Source organism: Cydia strobilella, chromosome 27, assembly GCF_947568885.1.
Source record: "Cydia strobilella chromosome 27, ilCydStro3.1, whole genome shotgun sequence".
Classification (NCBI taxonomy): Eukaryota; Metazoa; Arthropoda; class Insecta; order Lepidoptera; family Tortricidae; genus Cydia; species Cydia strobilella.
The window spans coordinates 1,924,086-1,942,802 of NC_086067.1; the positions used below are offsets into that span (position 1 = coordinate 1,924,086).

An 18,717-nucleotide genomic window follows, 5' to 3' on the forward strand; every position below is an offset into this window, starting at 1 on the left:
AGAGCCTAACTAGCGCCACCGGAGATATTAGGAACTATTATTTAAAGCTGAAAGCGGTCACTTTTGCAACAATTCTGCCATAAGAGATTGGCATCCTTTCTATACCATCCATAGAAAAGACGTAATGAGTTAATGACAAGTATGCTTTGAATGATTTGCAAATAACGATATTGATTTTATGTCGGGTCGATTTCAAAATGATGAAAAGCCTTGAAGGCTTGAAGTAAAAGGTGTAATTATACTTCAATATAATGGCTCGAAAAGGCTTATAGAATTTTTTCTGTTTAATTTTGTTAAGACTTTTGAACGATGTTTCATTTGTTTACATAGGTCTGTTGACTAGGGAACGTAAACCGGTTTGTATGAAATTTCGTTTAGTAACCGATTTTTCCATACAATTAATAACCGGTTTACATTCTCTAAGCCTGTTCGTCAACTCGGACGTATTTTTTATAATTTCCAACTAAAATGACTCATTTTCATTGCTTTCGATATAACAAATTTATATTTGTAATAGGTACTAGCGACCGCCCCGGTTTCGCACCGGTAAACCTTAACAAATTAATCAAATTATACACCTAAAAACCGCATGAAAAACTATTCAGTAGTCTTTTGAGTTTATCACGAACATACAGACAGAGGGAGGAGTTTGTTTGTTTTATAAGATCAAAGAGAACATATAGGATAGAGGGTTACTGTCATAGTAAATTTCGTAGTCACAGTAAATTTACTGCCATCTATCGAGTATCGACACACGATTAAAACTAAAAATATCAAAAAATGTATATGTATGTGGATAAATATTTTTTTTAATTGTATATATTATTTTTATATGATTTTGAGCAATGTTCTTTCACTGATATGTGTTAAAATTGTTAATTAATAAACGAAACCGTCAAGGCCATCTAGCCGAGAATAGGCCAAAGGTTGGTATTGGTGGTAGCGCCATCTGTGCGAGAATCAAATGTTCTTGATTTCCGAGGCACGTTTTTTCCTTAAGACTGTATTCATCTTATACGGAGTTACATAAGTCTTTGATAAGAAGTAGTGATAGTGATTTACTTCGATAATCGACTACCTACATTAATTAATGATATCCATCAAGCACGCCTATTACATAATTAATTTATAATTAACGTTATTTATTTATGCGCATAATTTATCGGATTTGCTCATTTAGCTCTTAATTACCAGTATTACTAGATAATCCAAACATTGACTTATTGTCACGTTGTAAAATTACATCTTTAATTCCATAATCGCTTATAGGAATGATTCACATGAATGCACCTATTCCTATATATGGGGCATTTTCTATAAAAAGGGACCTTATTGTCGATGGCGCTTACGCCGCACATCGTCGCGCGGCATTGTATTTATATCGGAGCATCGTTTATAATGGCCTAAGCGCCATCGACAATAAGGTCCCTTTTTATAGAAAATACCACATGTGCCCGGCGGGGACAAGCGGGAACACACCAGCGGAAGATATATCGTAGACTAGTTTTCTATTAGGGTTCCAGATGCGAGATAAAGTGTACGAAAACAAGTTGCAGGGACCATAGCCACAGAATAAATGTGACGTTTCAATCAAAAGGTACCACATTGTCGCTTACCATAAGGACGAAAATTGCTTGTATCTTTATACGAAAAACCTGTCAAAGCGTCCTTATGGCTAGCGACAATGTGCTACTGTTTGTATAGCTGTAGTATTATATATTTTTATATATTTGATTTGTAGTGGTATTTGTTGCGCTCTCTCGGAAAGGTTTTCACGGAAGACCAGCGTCGGGGACCTCAAAGGTTCCTTGACATGAAGCTGAATGGAGACCATTTCAGGAACGCTTTATAACCAGCAATCTATGTTAGCGTCATTAGTTAAGTCTAAATTAAGCGTTTTTTAAATAAAGCATCTTCTATTCTATTCTATTCTACCTTTTGCTTGAAAACGACACAAATAATAGTACTTGGTACAGAAGGTTCACTCTAACAAAACGCATCTATTACGACAGATCTGATATGACCGCTAGGTGGCGCGTGACCGTTCCGTAGCGATGCGCGGCAATTACTATGGCTAGACACCAAAATTGGTGTGGGCCGCATGTACTTGTAGCGACGCGACGCAATCGCGGAGTGAGCCACGCCTGCCACAGCGTATATTGGCGCATTGTCTTCTACTGTATTTTCGTTTAATTGGAGTTAGCACGCAAAAGTGGTCATTGTTGACGTTTTTGTTGGCCACTGGGTCACGGTCACGGCTCGACCGTGGCACATTCCGATTTTTTACTAAAATCAGAGGCCGGAGTCCTAATTACTTATATGCGCATATACAAGTTAAGCAAGCAAGGTAAGCAGATATAGGTAAACTTATACAGGGTGGCCAAAAAATATGTACATTCCCGTTGCCAGTGATAACAATTTTTACGAGCGAGTGTGATTTCTAGATTACTATTTACTCTCGTTATCCATACTTGGTAACGACAAGGTGCTGTTATTTCGAACGTATGAATGCAAAACGGTTGTTACCCACCCACGTAACACCTGACTCACTTATCTTAAGAATTGTAACAATAACACTATGCGGATATACCGCTAAACGAATCCGTGTAAATGTCTAGCATAGAAAATCTAGATCTAGGAAATTGTAATTCTAGATTCTGTTAATGTAGGATAAGTGCGATTTCATGCGTCTGTGCCGTAGCTTATTTATTTTTCATTTTTAGGGTTCGGTGCCCAAAGGGTAAACACGGGACCCTATTACTACGACTCCGCTGTCCGTCTGTCTGTCACCAGGCTGTATCTCATGAAACGTGAACTGTTGCCGCTATAACAACAAATACTAAAAAGTACGGAACCCGCGGTGGGCGAGTCCGACGGTTTTTATAGTATTGTATATTTCGCGAGTGGTTATATGATGTATAAATACGGAATTTAGCGCAGAGGTAACCTATTAGGTGAGCAGGGGCGTAGCTAGAGGATATGGCGCCCGGGGCAGTCACTAAATTTGCGCCCCCTGACGACTGACAAGTTTCCCTGCTGCTGCCTTTTGCCCATTTTGGCGCCCCCCCTTGGATGGCGCCTGGGGCACTTGCCCCCTCTGCCCGCCACTGGGTGGGCATCCACAAATGTTAACTGCGATGGGGATGCACCTTCAGGGGTTTTTTTAAAGGGCAACTATACACCCGATGTTGCCAGGCTGTATAGTTGAGCCTTGCCAACTGCCTGGCAACATCGGAAGCGTGAATCATGAGAAGAGTCTAATATAAAGTCGTCGTCAATAGAACTTGCGAATAATGTAAACAAACCATTTTACCTTCATTACTTCGTAATCTTGCTCTTTAAAAGGACAACCATGACGTTATCAATATTCTATATACTTAAATATTTTATCTATATAAATTTTTAGTTAAATTAAATGTTAATTATTATATTTCAGGGAAAATAACCTTCGTAAAAATGTAAGGTTATGTGTCAAACGCTAACAAAATCTGTCATATTTGTTTACATTATTTTCAAGTTCTATTGACGACGACTTTATATACAATAATATATACATGTATACTGAAAAATAATTAATGCAAAAAAGTAAAACTAAATTACAACAAATACAATATTACGCCCCACTCTGATTATCACCCGGACCAAATGTGCCAAAAATACTGGCGGCATTACCTCGCTGAATGGCCAGGGATATCTTTTGGACGAGGAAAAAACCAGAGCGAGGGTCATGTATACTGTATACTATATATATGTTACACGTTTCTTAGAGGATATATTACCTCTCGCAGTTATCAGAAATCCCTGTTCTCGGTAAGTAAATATTTGCTTCTATTTCCCGCATTGCGCATTCGATTTGCGCAGAGCACATAACGTGCGAACATCACGTAATGATTTATGTTAAAACCCAGGTTTAACCTTTCGTATGCGCATGTCAAAAAATTGTAATATAAATAGCAATCGTGACAACTTCATGTTTAAGTTGAATATATGGGGCATTTTCTATGAAAAGGGACCTTATTGTCGATGGCGCTTACGCCGCACAGCTTCGCGCGGCATTGTATTTATATCGGAGCATCGTTAATAATGGCGTAAGAGCCATCGACAATGAGGTCCCTTTTTATAAAAGATACCACATATTTGGAGCAGATCTGCTCCTAAGCATACGAAAGGTTAAAACATTTGTCATGTCACCTTATAAAACAAAGTCCCCGCCGCATGTCTGTGTGTATGTATGTTCGCGATAAACTCAAAAACTACTGAACGGATTTTCATGCGGTTTTCACCTGTCAATAGAGTGATTCTTCAGGAAGGTTTAGGTGTATAATTTGTTAAGGTTTTGTGTAACCCGTGCGAAGCCGGGGCGGGTCGTTAGTTTAGAAATATTAGAGAGACTAGCTGTTGCCCGCGACTTCGTACGCGTGGATTTGTATGTTGGTAGTTAATATGTGACGTTTTCAACCAAAAGGTACCACATTGTCGCTTGTTGATAAGGTTGATTTCTAATTGAAGCTATATCGAAATAGCGCCTTACTGACAAGCGACAATAAGTACCCTTTTGGTTGAAAATGGCACAAATATTCTACATGAGTATACAGCAAAAGATTGTTTTTGTAAATAAGAATAGTAAAATAATCATTGACTAACAAAGCAATGTATTTATTAGTTTTACATGGGGGCAAAATTGTTGTTTAACTCCTCGTTCCTAATATTGATACCCGAGCAAGCGAAAGATCCCATAATTGAACCTAAAATGCAACTTTATCATCAGTTTCTGACGAATAAAGAGAGCCATTACGCACCAGCTCGTAAAGATCAATTTTAGAATCTTTTGCTTGCTCGGGTATCAATTAAACAATAATTGTGCCATTTTCAACCAAAAGGGTATTGTCGGTTGTTAATAAGACGCTATTTCCATAAAGCTTCAATTTGGAATCAACCTTATCGACAAGCGACAATGTGGTACTTTTTAGTTGAAAACGTCACAATTTTGCCCTCTCGTAAAACAAATATTTATCCAAATCGGCAATTAAACACATCATAAAGTAGAATTTATGAATGATAGTAATCATATATATCAAAGATAGATATAACTCCGTAATAGATGAATACAGTCTAAGGAAAAAACGTGCCTCGAAAATCAAGAAAATTTGATTCTCTTTCAGAGGGCGCTACTAGCTTTGGCCTACTGTCGTATAGATGGCGTTGACGGTTTCGTTTGTTATTTAACAATTTTAACGCATATCAGTGAAAGAACATGGGTCAAAATCATAAAAATAATTAATGCAAATAAAAAAAAAAACATTTATCCATATTTAAATACATTTTATCGTATTTTTATAAATCTTCATTTTTAGTTTTAAAGTGTGTCGATAGATGGCAGTGAATTTACTGTGGTTACAAAATTTACTATGATAGTACCGCTCTAGTATAAGTTACTCTATGTATATATGTACCTATAGTAGGTATGTACGATACATAAGACCTTATTTGCTAGCACAAAACCGGCGCTAACGCTAACACTTACGGTGCAATGTGACGTCATAGGAAAACTAGCGCGTAGTAAAAACACTACTTTGTTTGAGGTAGGAAAATAACTAAGGATTTTCATTTATCCTGGGCCATACGCCATACGCACATTTAGTTGAAGTAACGTAAGATTTATTTATTGAAAACACATTTACATGACATTACAGTGTAAAACTAATGCGCCATGAAAGTTAATTACATTTAAATTACAACTAGTACTATGATATATTAACAACACTAAATTATTACAGTTGAGCACCTATCATCCATCCTCTCACAAAACCTCAGACATTCACTGCACACAGCCGTCCATCGCCACGCAAACATATCGCAGTCAGTAGCTGATGTCAGGAGCGCATTCAATAGTGTGAGAGCACGAAGAAGTGGCGAGTTCTTACGCGACACAGTGCGAGCCGCCGGCAAGATATAAACACGGACCCGCCGCCAAAAAACCACTCCCATACAATCGAACTTACGCTCCCATTAAGGCGGTTCCCTGAGCCAGAAGGCGAAAAATCTCCTTATATGATCCTGTTTTTCTAAGAGGCGTTGATATTCGTAGACGTGGAAAAAATATATGTAGTTATTGACTATATTATCTTTAACAACATAGCTTCCGATACACGAATTATGACACTTCGCTCGATACAATTAATTCCCAAAGTAACCTCTAACTCGGACTTTTAATCATACTTTACTCGGTTATTTATTATGTGATACTATAAACAAAAAAACAAGAAAAAACAATCTTAACATAAATAGTAATTTCCTAGCTTTAGAATTTCGATATTGTTAGGTAACGTTTTTAAAATAAATAAAAACCGACAAAATTCGATCAAAATTGACACTTGGCTCGTATGTTCTTTCCCGTTCTTTCTTGCGAAATGTGACAAAGACAGCGGCAAACCGATGGAACGGTCTTAAAACGACATGCTTAAATTACTTACATTAACATTAGGTTTTTAGTTTTTATATTTGTATTGTTAAATTTTAATTATTGTTGTTTTTGTATTGTGCCACTAACATAGTTATTAAGATACTCTGTAACTAACAAACTATGGATCAGCTCGGTCTGAAATAAATGATTTTATTATTATTATTTTCAGGGTTTTTTTTATATCTCAGCATAAGCTGGTAGTTAATGCCAGCTACGGGTTTAAGCCAAGTAGATGACATAAAGTCAAAGATATACATTTAAAAATAGGTTATTCAGCTTATTCGGTTCCAGCTTCATCTTATTGCAAAAACTTTCTAACGATTCTGCATGTATTTAGTATCGCAGCTTTCTGCAGCTGCATGTAAGTGTTTTGTTTCAGATCAATGAGCTTCAGACTATGGTGGAGAGGGAAGATACAAATATTTCGCGGATAAAATATGACATTGATGCATCAAGGCGGTTTGTTTACAGAGGACTTACCGGGAAACGCGAATCAGAAATTTCGCTATCTGCCTCCTTATCGCTCGAATATGCAAGAGTGACAGAGATGTTGGATAACGAAATTTCGATTTTCTTGTTTCGCGATAGACCCTCAGATTGTGGTAGTGGCGCCCCCTGCGCAGTTTCGTCGAATTGAAGTCACATCGTCGGATATCATTCATAAAGTTGATAAACTCGTACTAGGAGATGTTTGCAGTTGTTCAGTCGCCATCAGATATATCGGAGCGGCCGAGGTGCTCAAAAATATATGAACAAGCACTCTAACGCCCAGACAATAGAGGCGTGTTCAGATATTTGTGAGCGCCTCGGCCGCTCCCATATATCTGATGGCGACTGCAATGTAGCAATGTGCAAGTAGCAGATAACAATCTTTTCAAAATCTCTGGAAAATTTCATGAGAAAATTCAGATTTTAATAACAAAACTTCCGTGAGACACAGACATATTAAACATATTAATAACAGGTCACTCACGTATTTTAAGCCGAAAAACGCTCGACATGTTTCACTCCGTATACCGAGGAGTCATCAAAATACGTGAGTGATCCATTATTAATATGTTCAAAATTCAGATTAGCGATTATTATGTTCTTAACTGTTGACGACTGAGTGTCATTTAACATATTTACATCACTCATTGGCGTCTATTTCAAGTGTCATGGAAATCGAAACTGTAAAAAATTTTGGCAATAAACGTGCGGAAAAAAAACCGGCCAAGTGCGAGTTGGGCTCGCGCACGAAGGGTTCCGTCTTCCGTACCATTACGCAAAAAACGGCAAAAAAAACAAATTTATTGTATGGGAGAGCCCCTCTTAAATATTTATATTATTCTGTTTTTAGTATTTGTTGTTATAGAGGCAACAGCAATACATCATCTGTGAAAATTTCAACTGTCTAGCTATCACGGTTCGTGAGATACAGCCTGGTGACAGACGGACAGACAGACAGACAGACAGCGAAGTCTTAGTAATAGGGTCCCGTTTTTACCCTTTGGGTACGGAACCCTAAGAATACCGAGAACATTTCACGAGAACTTTGCAATTTTGGCACATTGCTAGTACAGTCGCCATCAGCATCAGATCAGCGTGTACTCTCTCTTCCGGAAATCGTTTTTTCCAGATCGCGATTTTGGCCATTCGCAATTTTGGCCATTCGCAATTTTTACCATTTTATTTTTAGGGTTCCGTACCCAAAGGGTAAAAACGGGACCCTATTACTAAGACTTCGCTGTCTGTCTGTCCGTCTGTCACCAGGCTGCATCTCATGAACCTTGATAGCTAGACAGTTTAAATTTTCACAGATGAATGATGATGTATTTCTGTTGCCGCTATAACAACAAATACTAAAAATAGAATAATATAAATATTTAAATGGGGCTCCCATACAACAAACGTGATTTTTTTGCTGTTTTTCCGTAATAGTACGGAACCCTTCGTGCGCGAATCCGACTCGCACTTGGCCGGTTTTTTTCCAGATCGCGATTTTGGCCATTCGCAATTATTACCATTTTATTTTTCCTTAATAGCTTCCTTTCCCGAAAGCATTTCTAACCATTCCCATATTTTCCTGTTACGTTTTCTAAACATTCGCACGTTAACATTAACTAACATTAACGTTAGCATTAACGTTTGTATGGAGAACCGAGCTTTGCGCACTCTTAAGGAAATATCTGAAAAACAATAATAACCGGTTACTCAAGGCCAGCTAAAGTCATCGCCCTTCCAACAGTAATGTCTATCACCTAAGGCAGTTACAAACTACAAAGCACCATTGACACAGAATAAGTAATAGTATTATCACACAGAACGGCCACGCACCGCCCCGCCCCGATTCAAATTACCTCGCCCCGCGACACCAGGGGCCCATTTCTCGAACGATATTAGACTAATATTATTAGTGCGTTGCTATGGAAACTCATACTGTTTGGCAGTTCGTGGACATACTTTTTTTTTTTTATAACCTGTAGTATCCCACTGCTGGGCAAAGGCCTCTCCCTTAGATTTCCATGACTCCCGTTGTTGAGCTGTTTCCGGCCAGTTATTAGTGAAGGTGTCTAAGTCGTCCCGCCATCTCCGCCTGGGCCTGCCACGTCCGCGCTTCTTTTGCGGCATCCACTTGGTGGCTATACTAGCCCACCTATCCGGATGCATGCGGCAGACGTGACCTGCCCAGTCCCACTTCAGCCTAGCGGTCTTCTCCCCTACGTCAGCTATGCCTGTTCTGGAGCGCAGTGTAGTGTTTCGGATAAGATCCATCCTTGTGACACCTAGAATGCTGCGCTCCATTGCTCTCTGGCAAACCTTCAATTTGGACTTCTGACTCTCGGTGAGCGACCATGTTTGGGCACCGTAGGTTAGGACAGGCAGAATACACATGTCAACGAGTTTACGCTTTAGTGACATTGGAAGGTCCCCCTTCATTAGCTCCTTCATGGACCAGTAGCTCTTCCAGGCGTTTTGAACACGGCGCTCAACTTCCTTGTCTTGCCTGTCGCTGAAAGAGACTAACTGGCCCAAATATACTATTAGAATAAAATAAATGAATAAATGAAATGAAATGTATAATACCTTTCGAGAAATGGGCCCCTGATTGACGACCTTTTGCCGAGCAACTTACTCACACAATGGTGCATGCCGCGTGTACAGACGTGCCGTTCACACATAGAAACGCAAGTGATTTTTAGAGTTCCGTACCCAAAAGGGTAAAAACGGGACCCTATTACTAAGACTCCGCTTTGTCTGTCTGTCTGTCCGTCTGTCTGTCTGTCTGTCTGTCCGTCTGTCACCAGGCTGTATCCCACGAACCGTGATAGCTAGACAGTTAAAATTTTCACAGATGATGTATTTCTGTTGCCGCTATAACAACAAATACTAAAAACAGAATAACATAAATATTTAAGTGGGGCTCCCATACAACAAACGTGATCTTGTTTACCGATTTTTTGCGTAATGGTACGGAACCCTTCGTGCGCGAGCCCGACTCGCACTTGGCCGGTTTTTTATTAATATATGACATCTACTTCAGTTTACAATTTATATATTTATGACTATATATGTAAGACTACTTAAAAAAAAACACAAATTTAAATATTTAATAAAGTAATTTGATGTGTTCCTAAAAGTTGTCTATCTATCCACTAAATTTTATCGTAATCTAAAGGGGTCCACTGACTATCAGTCCGCCGGACGATATCGGCCTGTCAGTTAGAACAAAAATTTGACAGTTCCGAACAACTGTCAGGCCGATATCGTCCGGCGGACTGATAGTCAGTGGGCCCCTTTACGAAAGAAACAACTAAAATAAAAATCGTAGTAACCCAGAAAGTATACTAATGAGTAAAAGTTCTGATTCAATATTTGTGGCTTTCCATTAGAGAAGGGTCCTATTCTTATGCTTCATGTGCATTGTGCAATAAGGACCTTTCTATCAGAATTTCTGTTGGAATTTCAGATAAAAAGGACCTTATTGCACTTGAAGCATAAGGACCCATCTGTGATGGAACGAGACATTTACTTTTCAAAGTTTTGGAGGTTTATTTCGAAAACTGGAAATACTATAATGAGCAATTCATTATAGTATTTTCTGATTCATTATAAAATGAAACACATTTATGACTAATCATGATTAAGTATAATTGTTACTATCCATTAGTCCGTCTGATAGCGCGACTTCAAGTAGGTATGGACTCGCGCGCGAGGACGCAACTCATGCTAAACCGCCTGTTATACTATAAACTGATAAAATAGGCTTGGCGCCGTGAAAAGCATTATTTCACTTTTAGAATATAGTTATCGCCGTCGCAGAACCTATGTTCTGCGTTCTTGCGTGATTTTTTTGCCGTTTTTTGCAGAATGGTATGGTACCCTTCGTGCGCGAGTCCGACTCGCACTTGGCCGGTTTTATTGTTAAATTTGACACTTAATACCAACGCAGTATACACATATCGCGTATACTTAAGCTTTAAAATTACCTCCGACGTTTCGAGGTTGGCATTGTGCTCGTGGACTCGAAGAAATCTTATGGGCTAGTACTAAAAAAACCGGGCAAGTGCGAGTCGGACTCGCGCACGAAGGGTTCCGTACCATTACGTTCAAAAACAGCAAAAAAATCATGTTTGTTGTATGGGAGCCCCATTTAAATATTTATTTTATTCTGTTTTTAGTATTTGTTCTTATAGCGGCAACAGAAATACATCATCTGTGAAAATTTCAGCTGTCTAGCTATCACGGTTCATGAGATACAGCCCGGTGACAGACGGACAGACAGACAGACAGCGGAGTCTTAGTAATAGGGTCCCGTTTTTACCCTTTGGGTACAGAACCCTAAAAACATGCTCTTATTGATCTGTAGAAGTAGTCATATCTATATCTACCCCATTGTTTGCCATTTCTCAAACGTCACCATACATTACAATATATGTTGTAACACTTGTAACTGTATTTACACAATTCTGATCTTTATTCCATGGACATAAGTACTGCAGATACCACGTGAAGATAAGATATTTAATGTAAATAGTGTGTACTAACCAACGTACATTTTAACTGACAGTTATAGTACCTTATGGTAATGATAATAAGGTTTACTGATCGTCAAAGAGTTTCTGTTTGCATGTGGGAGCAAAATTAGTTGCTTCACTTATCTGCGTATTTCCATGGTATTACCTATGTCACAGAATAACTAATAGTACTACCGTACAGAAAATTCACTCCTTCACAAAAGTCAGATTTAGGTATAAAATTATACCTATACTCGCCGCCTGCAAGCAAAATTGAAACTTATAACCGCGCACGAATCGTGAATCTTCTTTGCGCGCCGCAGTTTTATGACCAAGCCGTGAGTGTCTGCACGGGGTTGTCACTTGACAAGTTTTTGTGCCTATACCTACCTACTGATTTATTATTTTTAAGATAAATATGTAGGAATTACAAGCATTGATTCTGTAAACATAAAAATTTTATCCGGAGATAGTATGTCTGATTCTCACGGAAGTATGTTGTTGTGCCTATGTTGCATACTGTTATCTATGTCGCAAATATATTATTTATTTACATACAAGATATATAAAAGTGCCGGCCGTTTTTCAAGACATGCGTCGCTTAATGACATAATCCGTCGATCTCTTGCCACCATCAATGTACCCGCTCTTCTTGAGCCGACTGGCATTATCAGAGATGATGGCAAGAGGCCCGATGGGATGTCCTTGGTTCCTTGGAGCTTGGGACGGATGTTGGTGTGGGATGCTACCTGCGTAGACACACTGGCACCGTCCCACCTCCAACGGACTAATGTAAAAGCGGGCGGAGCGGCGGAAAGCGCCGAAATTTTAAAACGTAATAAATATAAGAGCCTCGGTAGAGAGTATCATTTCGTTCCATTTGGAGTTGAAACTCTAGGTCCATGGGGTCCCAGCGCGCATAAGTTGTTTGCAGAAATCGCGAAGCGTCTGATTGACGTAACTGGTGACCGAAGAGCTGGCGGCTTTCTCGCACAACGTATCAGCATTGCGATACAGCGGGGAAATGCCGCCAGCATGCTTGGTACAATGCCTCACGGGCCTATTTTAGATTTAAGCTAGTTATTAATTTCGTTTATGTCGCAATAATTATCATTCAGAGAAATAATTAACTGACCTCTAAATCAAGAAGATTCTCAATTCTTTGGGATTTTACGTTCCGTAACATGAAAAACAGGTTGTAGGTCTCAACAGTTTTAGTGAAATATTGTGAGCAGGTTTAACAAATTAAAGTGTCTTACGGTAACACCGAAAAGTTCAGTCGGGTAATTCCAAAAATGGACTAATGTGATGGGTAATTTTTGCAATTAGCCGACATATTGAAAGTTATAATACTCGAATACACTTAATGTGGAAATTTTTGTTGATTCAGTATTTCTATTTATAGTCCATTTTTAGGGTTCCGTACCCAAAGGGTAAAAACGGGACCCTATTACTAAGACTGCGCTGTCCGTCTGTCACCAGGCTGTATCTCATGAACCGTGATAACTAGACAGTTGAAATTTTCACAGATGATGTATTTCTGTTGCCGCTATAACAACAAATACCAAAAACAGAATAAAATAAAATTAAATCATTTTACGGTTTAGACTCACTTGTTTTAGTCACTCGCGCGACATGTTTCGGAGAGCCTAGGTCTCCTTTCTCAAGCACTAATAGTGCGAGCAGCGTTCACGACGACCGTGTTTAATGTTAGTATGTCTCACATCAGTTTAAATTTGAGAATAAAAAATATTTAAGTGGGGCTCCCATACAACAAACGTGATTTTTTTGCCGTTTTTTTTTGCGTAATGGTACGGAACCCTTCGTGCGCGAGTCCGACTCGCACTTGGCCGGTTTTACTTTATACCATTACCTAAACATTATGACATGCAATGAAGTATTGTTTTGGTTTTCTGTGTAAATAAATATAAAAATATATAAAAAGAGGGCATTTAGTGTCATGGTTCATGGTTGTATTGTAATTTTGAAATTTGTTTTGTAAACATAGTAATAAATACACAAGACACTGTAGGTATAAAATAAGTAAATAGCACAAGTTAATATCCTCAATACAAACTAAATAGTACCTACCTATGTGAAAAACTTCCTCAAACTGAATGTTGGATTTACCCGTCTACTCAAACCAAAGGCGTCTACGAAAACGAGATAAAAACCGTCGTCTAAAATTACACATTTACGTCATACGAGTAAACATAACATTCTTCGCAACGAAGTTTTTAAGATTTCTACCGTAAAAACTAAAAAACTTACCTTTCCATTAATTCCTAGACCGAGTACGGTATTGGATATATCGTAATCGTCTGTAATAGGCGTAGTTTTCGGCTGCCTCGTACTGTTATTCATGTTAAAAGTTCGCGTACTGTTTCTAAACAACTTTGCCTGCTACACACATGTGCTTCTTCACTTATAACAGAATATTCGTCACTGACACCGTATTTAATCTTGCACTTACTCACTACACTCGCGTGTGTTCAATGAACAATTCAGTTGTAAATTTTATCTAAATTCGTACGGATGACAAACACTCGTTGGGCAATCGCTGTCGTCACTGTACTACGCTACCACAGACTAATTACAAATACTACAGCGTGAAATTATGAGTAATTCATACAATGCTACCAACTGCGACGCAAAAATATTTTGAATGGCATAGACAAAATTATTCGACGCCAGTGACATCTAGTGGCGAGTAGCAGAACTGGTTTGGCTGGGACCGTGCACGACGACCGCGCGACACAGCGGTTGCAACTATAGGCCCATATTTTGTCACAATTCAGTCCTAATAATTCCGCTACTTGACGCTAGATGTCGACTACAAAAATGATATCTTTTTAGAGTTATATCTACCTTTGTTTTTAGTAACAACAAAGAGGATATAGTTATATTTGGTTATATCTATCTTTGGTAACAACTACTATAACAGTTCCGCTATTCACTGATAGATGTCTGTTAATTTCTGTATCCAGAGAATGCCAGTAAGAGCGTTTTGGTTTTTACTTGGTATTCACATTGGTCGATCCGATATCGGATGTCGGGTGACCCTTGGAGGTTGGAGGAGAAAAGTATGTGCTAGGAGAATGCCTTATGTGAGACAAATTACTTATGGTGTCTCATATAAGCAATATGGAATTACCACTCTTTCTTTACTTATATTTCTCTATGTTATAACTTATTACATATTAAAGGTAATTAATTAAAAACAGGTGTTTAAAACATAACGTTTATTACAATATTAACGTCTGTGACTACTATTTACAATTAAATTCATATTTCAATTATAAAAACTAAAGTTGTATTTATAATTTTCCGTCATAGCCCACGGGCTCGACATGGGCCAGTCAAAAAACGACCTTATATGATCTGTTTTAGAATTCAATTATGCTAACCCGATATTGAGTCCATGGGATTCGAAGGGTTGAACACTGATATTATAAACACATCTAGGATACATTGTAGGTACAGTATTTTATCTGTGTGGTGGTCGCGATTATCGACGTGATACAGCAAAACGTCACTTTTATCACCGTACGATCAGTCTACTACCATCATACGGCTGTTATTAACAAGTCTAGAATAGGTTAGGTGTATTCGGGTAGTTTCTTATATAGTCGTTCGATTTGTAGCTGGCCCCGAACGGCTTATCCTTTGTCTATTGTTAAATTAAAAAAAAGGTTGGCTCGCTTTAACCGGTTATTAAATTACGACTTTATAGTAATTGGAATAAGATTCAAAATGAACTAATGGAAAAATATTTTGCGAGGGTGTGTGTGTGTGTGGTCTCTCTACGGTTATCGAGTGTCGGCGAGTCGAACGCTACAGAACCAGTCTAAAATGTGTCATATAAGGAACGTTTCATAATTCATAATAATTTATTTCCATTAAAGATGGGTCCTTATGCTCCATGTACATAATCCATATATGTGACGTTTTCAACCAAAAGGTACCACATTGTCGGTTGTCGATAAGGTTGATTTCTAATTGAAGCTATATGGAAATAGCGCCTTACTGACAAGCGACAATAAGTACCCTTTTGGTTGAAAATGGCACATATGCCCATTGGGTCATTTTCGACCCAACGATAAAACAAGCTTTTACACGTTAAAATTAATAGGGGAGTGAGCCTGTAACCTTAAGGAAAACGACCCAATGGCCATATATGGGATAAGGATTATATGAACATTGAGCCTAAGGACCCTTATCTGATGGAAAGCCACATATAGAGTAAACTATCGGTCTAGAAACATTAGTTTACTATTCTGCGTACTTTAAGGTAAGACTAGAGTTAGACCAAGAAAATTCTGCAACGATTTTGATAGCACACGCAGTACAAATGTTATTTATACGTCAAAATTTCATAGTAGTGTGACGTTTATAGGACATTCTTACACAGATTGACTAAGTCGCACGGTAAGCCCAAGGAGGCTTGTGTTATGGGTACTCAGACAACGATATATATAATATATAAATACTTACATACATAGAAAACACCCTCTTCTCTCTCTTTCTTTAGCCTTTTTCTACCCTTTGGGTGTAGGCCTCCTTCATTTTGCGCCATTCGTCGCGGTTCTGTGCGACTTGGAGCCACTGTTTCCCCGCAGTCTTCTTAATGTCGTCGTCCCAACGCATCTGGGGTCTACTTTGAGGACGCTCTTCTCCCCATGGTCGCCACACGAGTAGTTGTTTGCTCCACGAAAACACCCATGACTCAGGAACAAATATCTGTGCTCATCACAATAAATGCCCTTACCGGGATTCGAACCCAGTACCATCGGCTTCACAGGCAGGGTTACCTACTAGGCCAGACCGGTCGTCAAATAACACTTGCACTGAGTGTGCTATCAAAACCGTTGCAGACTTTCCTTGGTCTAACTCTACATAATTGTTATCTTATCTATCTATTTTTGTAACGACGGTGATACATTTTTCCCTAAAACATTTTCTTTATACTTCAGCTTCTCTACATTAGTCGGGTCTGCGAGCATGTTATCCTCCTGCCTCTCTAGTCTCTGGTCTCCTATCGCTTCTGCAATAACAAATTGTCTATGTCAATACTCGTTAACTTTTAGTTTATTATAGGTACAGTCACGGACTCTCATTGTCGAAATTAAACTATCGTGAGACATATTTCAAAATATTTATATCAAATTTAAACTGTTGTGTGACATACTAACATTAAATCATTTTACGGTTTAGACTCACTTGTTTAAGTCACTCGCGCGACATGTTTCGGAGAGCCTAGGTCTCCTTTCTCAAGCACTAATAGTGCGAGCAGCGTTCACGACGACCGTGTATTGCGTACTGCCGCTGCCGCGCGCCGCGCATGCACAACACGAACATGTCGCGCGAGTGACTAAAACAAGTGAGTCTAAACCGTAAAATGATTTAATATTTATATCAGTATGGTTTCACTCACTATTATTTTTAGTCGCTTTTGGCGACATGTTTCGGATTCGTTGGGAATCCTTCCTCAGGCACGAGTGTCCGCGGCGGTTGTACTTCGTGACTTTCATTGTTGAGCCATTTAGGGTTCAAGCTAATTTGGTTGTCAATACTAACGGTATGAAATGTCCAATGTAAAGTAAACCCTAAATGGCTCAACAATTAAAGTCCGTGACTGTACTAATAGACGTACAGCGTGCTACAAAATTACATGGACACATTATGAATAGAATTCATTTATAAAGTGGCGATGCAATTTTGTAGCTTGCTGTACACGGTACACCCAGTCGCAAAATTATATGACTACATGAATGAATTGGAAGTTGACAATTTTTTTAATGGTATCAGTCAATCAGGTTTGTTTTGAGGATCAAATGTCTGTATGGGACCCATTGTCTTAAAGCAATACAAAAGTCACAAATGATGGTCAAAGTCTGGCAACACCACTTTACTGAGCATACACTCTAACACGAATGGCAACACATTGTGACGTCACTGTGTCACTTTGCTTAGAAGCCGTTCGGATCTTCGGATGTATGGAAAACAAGGAATTTGCGATTTTGTCAGTGAAATGTTGCGTTTATGTATATTGTTGCTATACAATATTTTTAAGCCCTGACCAGTAGATATTTTTATAATAAGTCGAACCACGTTCAACGTGTTGCCTCCCTGTCACACTTACGTACGAATTTACAAGTGCAACAGAGAGGCAACACGTCACACGTGGTTCGTGGTTGGCCCTCAGGTGACCCCTCCCCACGACTATAAACTGAATCCGCCCTGGAACCTAAGTAAGAGGAAATGCCGCCAGCATCCTTGGTACAATGCCTCAAGGGCCTATTTTAGATGTAAGCTAGTTATTAATTTCGTTTTCCATAGTTTTTTTTTTTTAATTTACTATGGAATATGTGAAATATGTGTACGCTCTTACACCTTAGACAATAAAGTCGTGTTCACAAAGTAAGACACAAGAAGTACTTACTGCTATAAGGAGTGTATCTATCAGAGAAGTATCCCTCTAAGTTGTATCCTACAACGCCGATGATGGCCGCAAAGGGGAGTGTCAAATAGGGAGCATTGCTCCGGAGAAACTGCATTAGTATTGGCCACATCTGAAAAATGAAACTATAAGTATATATAAAGAGGAGTGTACATGTTTTTAAAGGGTCAGCATCGCGCATGTAATATCTCTGGTGTTGCAGGCGTCCATAGGCTATGGTAACTGCTTACCATCAGGCGGGCCGTATGCTTGATTGCCACCGACGTGGTATAAAAAAATAAATGAATTGTGTGTTTCATCAAATTAGTTTGAAATAATGTTGGTAACTCCAGGATAATGGTCATATATTGTCCCATAACAGTTATTCTTTATCACTGGCAAATAATTATTATGTCAAGTGCTGATGCATGACTATTACTAGGGTTTAGTCATGCATTGTATAAATTATATGCGATGCTAAAAAGCACGTTGTGAGAGCTTAGTATATTTATCTAATTTATTACTGAATTAAAGTGTCTTGTTTTTTCAACTATTATAATTTTTTTTTTTTTTTAACTAGATTATGGTGAGATTTTTTGATAAATAATTACTTACTGTGGTTACAGAAGTGTGTCTATCAGACTCTAAACAATTATGTAAATAGAGAATAAACGTTTATTTACGCTGTAAAATAAACTTTGAATGAAAAATCGGCATAACCTTCAAAGTCAAAGTTGACACTGTTGACATTTTTTTTTTAAAACAATTATAGCCTGGATGCAAGTCTTTTAAGCCATCACACTGTTGACATTTTTTTT

At 38.6% G+C, this 18,717-nt stretch overlaps 2 protein-coding genes across 2 annotated transcripts in view; both read right to left on the minus strand.

Annotated features, from left to right (window-relative positions):
* LOC134753665 (MAP kinase-activated protein kinase 2) overlaps positions 1–14,045 on the minus strand; it is a 32,188-nt gene extending 18,143 nt beyond the window's left edge. The window contains exon 1 of the mRNA XM_063689607.1: positions 13,732–14,045. Within this exon, the coding sequence (XP_063545677.1) occupies positions 13,732–13,824 (93 nt within the window). The 5' untranslated portion in view covers positions 13,825–14,045. The remainder of the gene's footprint in view (positions 1–13,731) is intronic.
* A 2,317-nt stretch (positions 14,046–16,362) lies between these two features.
* Positions 16,363–18,648, minus strand: LOC134753560 (small integral membrane protein 12). The gene is made up of 3 exons (XM_063689468.1): positions 18,515–18,648; positions 17,903–18,032; positions 16,363–16,504 (listed from the first exon to the last, which is right to left on the minus strand). The coding sequence occupies exons 2-3, from the start codon at positions 18,030–18,032 to the stop codon at positions 16,377–16,379; spliced, it is 258 nt and encodes an 85-aa protein (XP_063545538.1). The 5' UTR covers positions 18,515–18,648; the 3' UTR covers positions 16,363–16,376.
* Between the last annotated feature and the right edge of the window lie 69 nt (positions 18,649–18,717).